The sequence below is a fragment of the Macaca nemestrina genome, chromosome 4 (assembly GCF_043159975.1).
Source record: "Macaca nemestrina isolate mMacNem1 chromosome 4, mMacNem.hap1, whole genome shotgun sequence".
Taxonomy (NCBI): Eukaryota; Metazoa; Chordata; class Mammalia; order Primates; family Cercopithecidae; genus Macaca; species Macaca nemestrina.
In genome coordinates, this window is record NC_092128.1 from 91,125,483 (window position 1) to 91,137,529 (window position 12,047).

At 36.3% G+C, this 12,047-nt stretch overlaps 1 protein-coding gene across 2 annotated transcripts in view; it reads left to right on the forward strand.

Annotated features, from left to right (window-relative positions):
* Positions 1–12,047, forward strand: part of LOC105475918 (integrin subunit beta 8) — a 105,766-nt gene that overhangs the window by 74,681 nt on the left and 19,038 nt on the right. For both annotated transcript variants that reach the window (XM_071094925.1, XM_071094924.1), the window contains exons 7-8: positions 7,108–7,203; positions 10,597–10,686. In XM_071094925.1, coding sequence (XP_070951026.1) covers positions 7,108–7,203; positions 10,597–10,686 — 186 coding nt within the window. The remainder of the gene's footprint in view (positions 1–7,107; positions 7,204–10,596; positions 10,687–12,047) is intronic.

Here is a 12,047-nt window from a genome sequence, read left to right on the forward strand (position 1 = left end):
GGAAATAATTGATTTAAAAAAACCCTTTATATATCTAAATTACATGGGACAGAGTTCTGTTGCTTATACATATAACTATTTCCTGAAGGTCAATGTGAACCCTAGACTAATAAAAACTGCCATTTTATTGAGTATGTATTCAACTGAAAGCACTATAGCAATCACTCTGCATACAACATCAAATTTATCTTTACAACAACTCTATAAGGTAGTTACAATTAGCCTCCTTTTACAAATAGAAGGACTGAGGGTCAGAAAAGCTAAGTAAGTTGCCTGAGGATAAACAGCTAAAACATTAATAAATTGCAGAGCTGACCCCAATCCGTCTCAATCTTATATTAAAATCTGCATTCTTTGCCATGGTCTGTCGACTGAAACGTAGAAGAAAAAGAAAAATAATGTTCCTATTGTCGTTTCTTGTCTTTCTGGTTGCAGTCTTACTTATGAAAGTATAACCAGATGATTTGACTTGCATAAGTTATAAAACACTATGTAATATAAAATAATTTATATTTATACATTGTGATATTTGTATATGGTTCTGGCAAATGATGTTACACTATTGAATAAATTACATTTTCCACTGCTTTTTCTTCAAGATCAAGTGCCAGAATAAAAAAACTTTAGCAGTAATATAGTTTTATAATTTATCCGGTAATAATGACAATTTGAAATGTGACATTCTTTCTAAAATGGCAGATGTTAATACAAAAATTATTTATGGTGTAGTAGATTATTAATACTTAGGATCTGGAATTTCACCCTGTCTCCCCACCCAGCTTCTCCAGGGTTATTTCCACCCTTAGTCAGAGCCCTCCCAGAAACTGATCACCCACCCCTTGGTGGAGGCCAAGAATAGCATGAAGGTCTTCAGTAACAATGAAAGGACACCAAGGAACAAGTATGTGGAGGTCATCCAATGAATCTTATCAATGGGATTTTCAGATGCTGATGTGACTCACAGTTTTAAACAGCGAGATTCAAATTGGCAAGATCCTACCACATTCCTGTTGCATGTATGAGTGCATACCATATATTCACCAGTATTTACTGGTTTAGGCTTAGTGTTTTTCCATGCAGCCTTTTATATGCCTCATCACATTATGGCCAGTGATTCTTTATCCCTGCTATCATATATCTTCTCAGAATCCCCTTACTGCTGGCTTCATAGTTGGTTCCTTTTCCTGCAGGCTCATTTTGATAGACTAGCTGCTGAGTAGATCAGCATCTTATAGTATGGAGGCAGAATTGCAGAAGGCCTATTAGGCATTACAGAACAGTTTTGCTTTCTTACTGGCAAAAATAAAAATAGTCAACACTGTGCCTCTCCTCATGCAACTTTAACATGTACTTGACTTTAAAGTATGCCATTTAGGAAGCTTTCTTTTGACTATGAATCTTAACTACTTGGAATTATACTTAATTTTTCCAGGACTGCAGATGAATAAAGGAGCTTAAGAAGCTACTTTGCTAATGTAGTCCATAACTTTGCTACCAGAGTTAACAAACGTTCATAAAGCTGCTACATTTATTCCTTCTGAAAGGGATATTTCTGACATTTTCAAATTCTGGAAGACATTTGTAACTAATGTTGATTTCAGACAGAATTCCATGTGAGGAGATAATTGTGATCTTTTAATAAAGAGATCCGTTAATTTTGTTTGCTGTTTCCCGACGGAGACACTGCCTTTTCTACTTCAGAAAATGTTAAATCTCTCTCTTCCTCTGCTTCTCAACTTCTTTGTCTCAGACACATACTAATAAAAATGCAAATTCATTGAACACTTATTTTGTGCTCAACTTGAAACAACTAGAAAGTTTTAAGTCCATGTGCAGCTTTTAAAAACGATTGTTCCATCTTTTGGGGCCTTTAAAAACTATGAAGTACCCGATTTCAGTTTGCTGAATGATCTGCTTCAAATTGTAAACACCATGAGAATTTTTTTTTTTTTTTTTTTTTTTTGAGATGGAGTCTCACTGTGTCACCTAGGCTGGAGTATAGTGGCACGATCTTGGCTCACTGCAACCTACGCCTCCCAGGTTCAAGCGATTCTCCTGCCTCAGCCTCCTGAGTAGCTGGGACTACAGGCGCCCACCACCGCGCCCAGCTAATTTTTTTTATTTCTTTTTGTATTTTTTAGTATAGATGGGGTTTCACTGTGTTAGCCAGGCTGGTCTCGATCTGCTGACCTCATGATCCACCTGCCTTGGCCTCCCAAAGTGCTGGGATTACAGGCGTGAGCCATTGAGCCTGACCTGAGAACATTTAAATAGTACTTTTATAGGAGAACTAATTTGAATGCTTCTCATGTTCTCAAAAAAAGTGGCCTGGAAAGAATCTCTGCAAACAATATTTAGTTGGAATTGTTTTAATTGAAAGCAAAATTGCATGTAGAAATCACCTGTGGCAGACTCAAAGTAGCCTGGCTCTGCTTGTTTGCCTTTCAAGTGGGGCAAAATTATGGTTTGCAAAAGTGACACAATAAAATTCAAATTTGATAAAAATTTTTATAGAATAGAATATTCCCATTAAATTAGATATTTTGGGTAAACCTTTTTGTTGTCATTATTATTGAAAAACTTACAAAAATCATCAATGCATACCCTTCTTCAGTAAATAGAGTATCATGATTACAACTGATGTCGTATTTGCCAGGAGCCGCAAACTCAAATATCTCCAGGGCCAGGTAAGAAAGATAAGCAAGTGACATAGGTCAAGGAAAGCACATCCAAGAGCATATCTTGCCTTTAAGAAATGCCTCCAAATCTCTCTTATTAAGCAGTCATTTGTTAAAAACTGTCTTTTCTTGAGCAGACCTACGGTGTTTGTCTCTTTATGTTCATTTAACACCATCCAACATTCCAGTGAAATGTAGCTATTGCTTTACTTCTGCTTTATAAATGAGGAGGGGAAAAGATGCTAAAGGGGTCAGCATCTTGTCTGGAGTCACACACCCCTATATAGCAGTTCCCATAGTAGACTCTAAGCTGTGTAACATGAAACACTACTCATCATTGGTCTTAATAACTACAGAATGGTAAGTGAAGGCTTTATGAAGTTAACCTATTAAATCTCCACCATCTGAATGGTAGATACTAGTGTTTATATGTGCTTTATACCTATGGAAACGGAATCCCAGAAAGGTTCAGACAGCTGCCCAGTGTCACATAGCTAGTAATCGCAGAGCCAGAAGTTGAAGCCCAGGTGATCTGTTCCAGAGTCCGTGCTGGTGGTGTGGTTCTCAGCTGGAGCGATTTTACCCTCCAGAGGACAATTTCAGGCCCCGAGACATTTTGGCTGTCATAACTATGGAAAGAGGTGCTACTGGCACCTATTGTGGAGAGACTAGGGTGCTGTTAAACATCCTACAATGCACAGGACAGCCCCTTTGTCAAATAAAAAATATACCCAGCCCAAACCGTCAATAGCATCACTCTTGAGAAACCCTGGTCTATGCAGTTATCACGGTACAACTATGTAGATAAAAGATTTAACTATCAGGACAGTTGTTGACTGACACATCATTTGAAGTTTCATCTCCAAATAAATCTCTACTATCTGATTACTTCTGTGCTATATGCCTCTTTCCTCTAAAAACTCATGCAGATAATGGAGGTTTTTATTTAAGCTGTTTGGTTTTTATATCTTATTACAATATTCCATACTGCAAATTTTATATATTCTATTATAAAAATTTGTATTATGGATCTCACTTGTGTAAAGAGAATCTTAAATGCTTTTTATCCACCTAGATATACACATTATTAAAATTCTACCATACATCTGTACACAGTTATCTCCTTACCCAAAATTGCCCCCAGTGAATCCTTCTTACCTCTTCTTTCCTTCTGACATTTATAAGTTACTTCCCACAGCCTTAATTACTTAGCAGCTGTCTTGGCATATTGCTTTCCTTCTCCCTTTTACCCCGAAGTGCTTGTTATCTCTACTAATTATTTTCAGAGTTTACAGAAACAACATGTAATGGGTTAGACAGAGAGGGAGTTGGAGTTCAGGAGCAGTGACGTCACCAGAACAGGAGAGTTGGCTGAGAGGGAACATGTCTCCTGCTAGTGAAATAAAAGACATAAAAGATAAAATACTTTTTTGAAGATACGCTGCTTCATGAAGGAAAGGGGAAGGGGCTTAGGCAATGGTCATTAATCCACAGGTCTCCTGTCAACAGTGGTTTACTTAAACATCTGTTATACATTTGTAATTTTTAAATATCTGCCTTGAGGTACTTGGAATTCTCTTTTAAAAGAGATTTCTCTCTAGGGCTCAAAAAATCTGTTTTTTTAGGCTTGAAAATTCGACTAATCTTTTTTTTTTCCTTTTTTTAAAATTATACTTCAAGTTCTGGGATACATGTGCAGAATGTGCAGGTTTGTTACATAGGTATACACGTGTCGTGGTGGTTTGCTGCACCCATCAACCCGTCACCTACATTAGGTATTTCTCCTAATGTTATCCCTCCTCTAGCTCCTCCACCCCCCGACAGGTCCTGGTGTGTGTTGTTCCCCTCTCTGTGTCCACGTGTTCTCATTGTTCATCTCCCACTTATGAGTGAGAACATGCGGTGTTTGTTTTTCTGTTTTCCTGTGTTAGTTGGCTGAGAATGATGGTTTCCAGCTTTATCCATGTCCCTGCAAAGGACATGAACTCATCCTTTTTTATGGCTGCATAGTATTCCTTAGTATATATGTGCCACATTTTCTTTATCCAGTCTATCATTGATGGACATTTAGGTTGGTTTCAAGTCTGCTATTGTGAACAGTACTGCAATACATGTGTCTTTATAGTAGAATGATTTATAATCCTTTGGGTATATACCCAGTAATGAGATTGCTGGGTCAAATGGTATTTCTGATTCTAGATCTTTGAGGAATCGCCACACTGTCTTCCACAATGGCTGAACTAATTTACACTCCCACCAACAGTGTACAAGTGTTCCTATTTTTCCACATCCTCTCCCGTATCTGTTGTTTACTGACTTTTTGATGGTCACTATTCTAACTGGCGTGAGATGGTATCTCATTGTGGTTTTGATTTGCATTTCTCTAATGACCATGACTGATCTTAATAAGCTTCTGACCAAACTAGAACTTTCCAGATTTAAGTTTTGTGTTTATTTGGTCAAAGTGACTTCCTGTTTTTGGAGAGGGAAAGAGATTAAGAAGTCTTTGAAAGCTGCTTACATTTTAGAGTGCCATTTAAATATTGATTTTATGTGAGTTAAGTAAAAGCTGGTTGAAAACATGTATTAAATTTTTGTTAAAATGCAAATGTTTCTAAAAATTAAGAAGGTGAATGCTTGGCAAGCTGTGACTATCTTTTCTCAAAGCAAAAATACTTGAAAAGTAGTTGTTGCCATTAAAAAATATTTCCAATACAGCTAGACTTACCTTGCCTCCACTTGTTCTCTTTATTCACTAGCATTATGCAAACTGTCATAAATCTATTTTAAGGTTATGCCTTTTATTAGGAACAAGTAATAAGAATTTAGCTGGCAGAATTTGTGTTTTTGGAGTTTTTTTTTTCCCATTGCTTTAAATTTATATTCATAAGAATTGCTCCGAGAAAAACTTTTCTTATGCAGACCCACGTGTTAATGCTTTTTAAGTTTCTTTATTAGTTGGTTTCATATCATGTGTAAAGGCAACTCATGAAAATTTGATTTGTTTCTATGGCAACAAGTATAGATGATAGAGAAATAAAGTGTTGTTACTTAGAACTTACGTTATAAGTGAAACTAGCTAATTTAGCTCTTTTACCAAGTTCACATAGTTGCCACAATACAGAAATGTTTACCAAGATGGTTTAACAGGATTTTTCCTTAAAGAAAATACAGTTAACATTGGAGAGTGCATTGGGAAGCAAAAACTATGGAGTAATTTGTACTTAAATGTTATGATACTAATTGGGTTCAGTTGCATACTAATCTTTGGCTTATGCCATTAGGCACCAGTGAATGAGGAGAGACTACTACCAGTGAACTTTAACATCATCTCTCTGATAGGTATCTAGCTATGAACTTGTTATTTGAGACAATCATTTTAATTTCTAGAAAAGTATTTATAGAAAAAAAAATTACCAATAATACATCTAACTACATAACTGTAGATAGCAATTTATATAATCATCAGATTTCTCACGTTCTCTAAACTAAATTTTATTCCAATTTTCCTACTCTTCTGTAACTTTCTCATTACCACAGAGAGTGGCACAGATGGCACAACATAAATTTTATTTATCAAAGTAAAGCAGGTTTAAAGTACATCATACAACAAAAATATTGAGCATAATGATAAGTTGAGACATCTGTAATCTATACCTTGTATAAGCAATTGAAATAAGAATCAGAATTGGTATTAGTTTTGATCATTTACTGCATGCAAGAAAATGCACTAAAGAGTTCACATACTGCTATTATCTTTTTAATCTTGCGAGCAATCATAGCAGGCAGGTATCATTCACATGTTACAGAGGATGGAACTGAGAACTTTTGTTGTAAGGTGACAAACCTAGGAGTTGAGTAGAGAGTTTTCTGCTTCTAAAGAGAGTTATTATATCATGTTTTATATATATATGTGTATATATGTTATATAACTATATCATGCTGTATATCAAATGTGTATATATAGGTATATCTGGATGTTTCAATGTGTATGTGTATATATATGTTTATAGGCATATATATACACACATGCATATATATTTGCAGTTCAATATTTGTTACTGAATTTCACCTTAGAATGTGATTGTCACTAACGTGTCTCTATTTCTGAATATTAAATTATCTGTCAGTTACATCACTTGGAGTCCAATGTTAATCTAAAGAGATGCTGATCACTCTTTGTTAGTTATGTTGCATTCAGCTCTCTTCATCTTTTTAAGTTACAGGTTTTTATGACTTTTGTCTATAAAATATTTTAATACATGGATATTGATGTTATGTTTTTTAAAAATTTAAATGTCTCTAGTAAAACCATAGTCCTTCCCAGGTACATTTTTATGTAAGTCATACAGTTTTCTTCATAATAGATGTTTGAATAGGATGGAGCTATGAAATTTCACTCCCTTATTTATTTTATTATCCATTACAGGAACATCCCTCACTAGGCCAACTTTCAGAGAAATTAATAGACAACAACATTAATGTCATCTTTGCAGTTCAAGGAAAACAATTTCATTGGTATAAGGTATGTTAACTCCGAAAATGTGAAAATTAAATTTTTTTCATTGGTAATTGAAATTAAGACATTTTTTTAGAGCCACAGATAAGGATTCTGGAATTATTATACTTTGTACAATCTAAATTCTATATTGTATTACTAAAGTATCCTTTACAATGTCTTAACTTAGCATTTAAGTATAAGTTCTATTTAGGTTTGTAACATCTAGAACTGAAACTGAGAACTGAGAATTGTATTCGGTACACTTGAGCGCAACTTGATGCTTAGGGTGGTCTCAAATGTGGCAATAGTGGAGAAGCCTTACCAGGAAAAAAGTAGTTCACAATCCATCTTTGCATCTTGCATGTCTAGAGTGCTTCTTATTCTGGTCCATGAGCATAACCTCCTAATAGGTTAAAGTTGGAGAATATCAGCTTAATTCTCAATAGCACTGACACACCTAGCTTTGGTCTAGGTCATTCAATAATGGACCAAAAAGGGCCATGGAAGTGGCTGAGCCAGTCAAAGCCTTGGTGACATAAGAATAATCTTGGTGGTGTCTGGAGTCCTTTGGGCCAGGTGAGACCCTCAAGCAAAACAAAGCAGCTGTGTCACACTGGAGGTGCCACGGATCCCTCAGCCTAGAACTGTTTCTCTGCAACGCTGCTGTAGCTTTCTTTTCACAGTCTTTAAGGCTCTTTCTTCCTAGAAACTCTCTTGTTTTCATTTTCATGAAGCTATGACACCTTAATTTTCATTATGCATCTCTGTTCACTTGGTCTCCTTCCTCTCCTTTGCTATCTTTGCTTCTCCCATCTACTCCCTAATTATACATCTCCCCTCAGTGGCCAGTCCCCAGTGCCCTCTACTTATTTTTTAAAACTGCAGAGAAAGTGCATTTTTTTGGCTTCAATAAATACTTGAACCCATTTGGATTTGCCACAAGCTGGTGTTCCCTCTACCAGTTTCCCTATTACCTACCTACCTTATCATCTGAAAGCACTACTTTAATCACAACACTTCTTCCCTTAGAAACCTATGGTGAAGCTTTATTTATTTAGGGTAAATGTATGGAGTACAAGTGCAAGTTTGTTACATGTGTAGATTGCATAGTGGTGAAGCCAGGGCTTTCAGAGTATCTATCACTCGAATAGCACACATTGTACCCATTAAGTGATTTCTCATCATCCATCCCACTCCCAGGCCCTCACCCTTCCAAGTCTCCATTATCTATCATTCCACATCATGTATACACATTATTTAGCTCCCACTTATGGGTGAGAACATGTGCTATTTTTCTTTCTGTGTCTGACTTAGTGAAACTTTATTTAATTTCTTGTTTTCCCAAATGTATATACCATGGAATCACATTTTAAGGTAACAACAAACTAACATCTGCAGAAGTAGGACTCTGGTCAAAATTAAATGGCCCAAACCACTTTATTAACAATCATAACAGCTTCCACTTACTGAGTACTTAACTATTGTCAGGGATTGAGTTTGTAAACATTTATTAATCTAATCCTTTTAGCAACTCATAAAAATGAGGGCAGTCATCTTAATATGCCCATTTTAAAGATAAGGAACCATGTTTTAGGAGATTAAATACTTACCCAAGGGTTTCTAACAACCCAAATCCTTTGCTCTTAACCTCTAAGCTTAACAGTTGGCTTTGAAATACCGTGCAGCTTTTCATAGCTTTTGCGTCCTCTTTGCTGTTTCTCTAACATTATTTCTTGGTAGCATTATTGGCTCTAGCAGTTTATTCCTATTCCTTTAAAAATTTGCCATTAACTGATAAACCATAAAACCAGGTTTTTTGTTATTAATTGAATTATGCACAATATTAGAATCAACTGGCTCCAGTGTGAGCCCCATGCATGCCCTTTATAGTCACCTCCTTTGACTGCCTAGAGATCTTTTTTATCAATCACCTTTCACCTGGGTTCTAACAACCTCATGGCTGATCTCCGTAATCCATCCTCCATCTGGCTGCCAGGATGATCTGTTGAAAACACAGTGTGACCACAGTACTCCCTTGAGTAAAAGGTTTCAGCGGTGCCCTCTGAATTAGAAGACCAAATCTCTAAGGTGGCACATAAGGCCATGTGGTCTCCGCTTGCCTTTTTGGCCTCATTGCCCCACTGTTCCTTGCCTTGCAGGGATGCTTCTCATCTCTCAGCCACACTTCTAATCCTCCTGTGCCTAAGCACTCAGCCAGGCTGTTTCTTTACTCTCTGCCTTTGTTCTTGCTGCTCACCCTCGCCTCTCATGTCTGGAAGTCCTTCTTCCTCATTACTTTATTAACTCTTTCTCATACTTTAAGACATAGCTTATAATTCACCTCCTCCAGGAAATAGTCCTTGGCAACTTTCCCCAGATCTCAAATGCTTGCCAGGTATCCCTCTCATTAGGGTCTGTGCACATCTCTATTGTTTCACATGTTCACATGTACAGTGTTTAGTGAAATTGTCATTTATATGCCTGTGAGATCCTTAAGGGTGGAAACTATGTGACCTAGTGATTTGGCATCTCCAAAGTGTGTATAAAGTAGGAGCTCAATAAAAGTCTAGTAAATAAATTTTTAAAATCTATAAATGATAATTTTTTCCTTATGACTTGAGATACCAAATTGTTAGTGTCTAAGTAATGACTGGCATCCAGAAGGAACTTAAGGATATTTGTGAATAGAAAAAATGCAAGAATAAATGGATTTCAAAACTTTTTACCATTTGATTTCCTATAAATATGTGCCCTTTATTCAGATTGACTTTTTTTTCTATTTTTGCTTCATCTTCAATTCATGTAGACCTTTAAGCCTTTGCTCATTCTCCCTAAAAATACCTACGGTCTTCTCCATAATTAATAAGCAACATCCATCAAGAACACATAGCCCATGAAGTTTCCACTTGTGACTATGATTTTTCCTAACTGAAGAAGTTTTGGGAAGTGCTTCATTAAATAGTGTTAAATCATTTCCAAATTGCAGGCCTACTCTGAACCTTTTAAGTTGCAAATGTGCATTTTATGTTTCTAAGTGGAAGAAACCATACGCAGAACTTCCCAAGCTTATTTCCCCTCAAAACCTTTTGTATGCTTAAAATCTCTTGAGCTTTACATTCCATGGAAGATGTGTGGGAGATGTTCATCTGCATTTCGATTGGATTTTTAGGTTGTCATGTACAGTGATTCCGGATGCACACACACAGTCATGCACATATACAGACACACACAACCACTACATGGGTATATGTTCTGGCTGCTCTACTAGATTGCTTATATTTTTCTTGTGTCTTATATGTTTTCATTCATTTAATTGTTCACCTTCAACTGATAACTACAAAAATATTTACTATTTTTTGGTTGCTAACCCATTACATACTATTGTCATTCTTTAAATGCTACTCATATGTTTAATAGGATCTTCTACCCCTCTTGCCGGGCACCATTGCTGGTGAAATAGAATCAAAGGCTGCAAACCTCAATAATTTGGTAGTGGAAGCCTATCAGGTATGTATATATTATATACAATTTTTAAAATAAAATTTTTACACCAATTTCTGTGGCGAGGTACAAAGTAGTGCTATGTCATCTTGAGAGGAGAAGTAGAAAGCATTTTAGATTAGGAATTAGGAATCTGACGTTCATCCCTGGCCCTACCACTAACTAGCTTTTTGCTTTGGGAAAGTCATTTCTACTTTCTGTGCCTCACTTTTCTCATTGACAATCAATGAAGATTGGGCTAGAGGCTATCTAAATTTCCTTCTACATCCAATGCTCAGTGAATCATCAAGTCTTAGCTATAGAATGTACTTTATTACCATGAAATTGCATCATTTCCTATCCCATAATGATAAAGTAGAAGTCCACAGTTACATAAGGCAATAATCTGCCAGGGAAGTTGAACTATCTGGGATACAGCAATTATTAAGAGGACTGTGTTGGGGTCTCTATGATCAACCACTTGATTGTTCAACAATTATTTTAGCAGTTTTATCAAAAGAGTTTGATTAAAAGAATCACCTTAGTGGATATTCTATTTTCTTGAGTTCATCATTGTATGCTGCCATCAGTCCTATGAAGAGTGAATGCCTCAATGCAAAGAATTTAAAGGAACATCTGTTCTTTCAACCTGGATCATTCCTGAATAGAACAACCTCTGTTAAGACATTGCAATAATAGTGACTGCTACTTTTTTACCACTAAGATCCAGTCACTTTCCATACATGACCTCATTTAGTCCACACACCTGATCTATAAGGCAGGTGGTTAGTACCCACGTTGTATATTAGTAGAAACCAAGACTTGAGAAAGTGAAACAAGCTCATCAAAGGTTGTTCAACTAATAAGCAGAAGAAAGTGGGATCCGAATCCAGGTATTCCTTTACTTCAAGCCTCAGGTGCTTCCTCCTGTGTGATACCACCTGTTTTTCATTGTTTTACAGTGTGTCAAAAGATATGCTTTATGCTACCTTGAATTTATGGGCCAACTATAAAGTCTCACTTTCCCAAATCCTCTGACGCCCTTCCTGACATGTAGCATTTAATAGTAAATTGTAGCCAAAGCATTGTGGAAAAAACTCTGGCTTCTCTTCTCATTTTCTCCAGACAGCGCACCTGCCTTTAGCTTGGGCACGAAAGAGAAAGGCAGGAAGTAGACACAAGATATAAAATGAAGAACTTGTTTAAACTTTCAACTTCTAAAAGGAAAATAAATCTTGCTTGATTTGTTTTCGCTGAGTATAGTTTTCTATGTCTGAAAAGTATGCTGAGTAAAATAAGGAAGAGCATCTTAAGTTACATCTTTCTGACTGTTACAAAAGAAAAGAACAGTGAGACTGAAGAGGGACTTATCATAGAAAATCCAATGT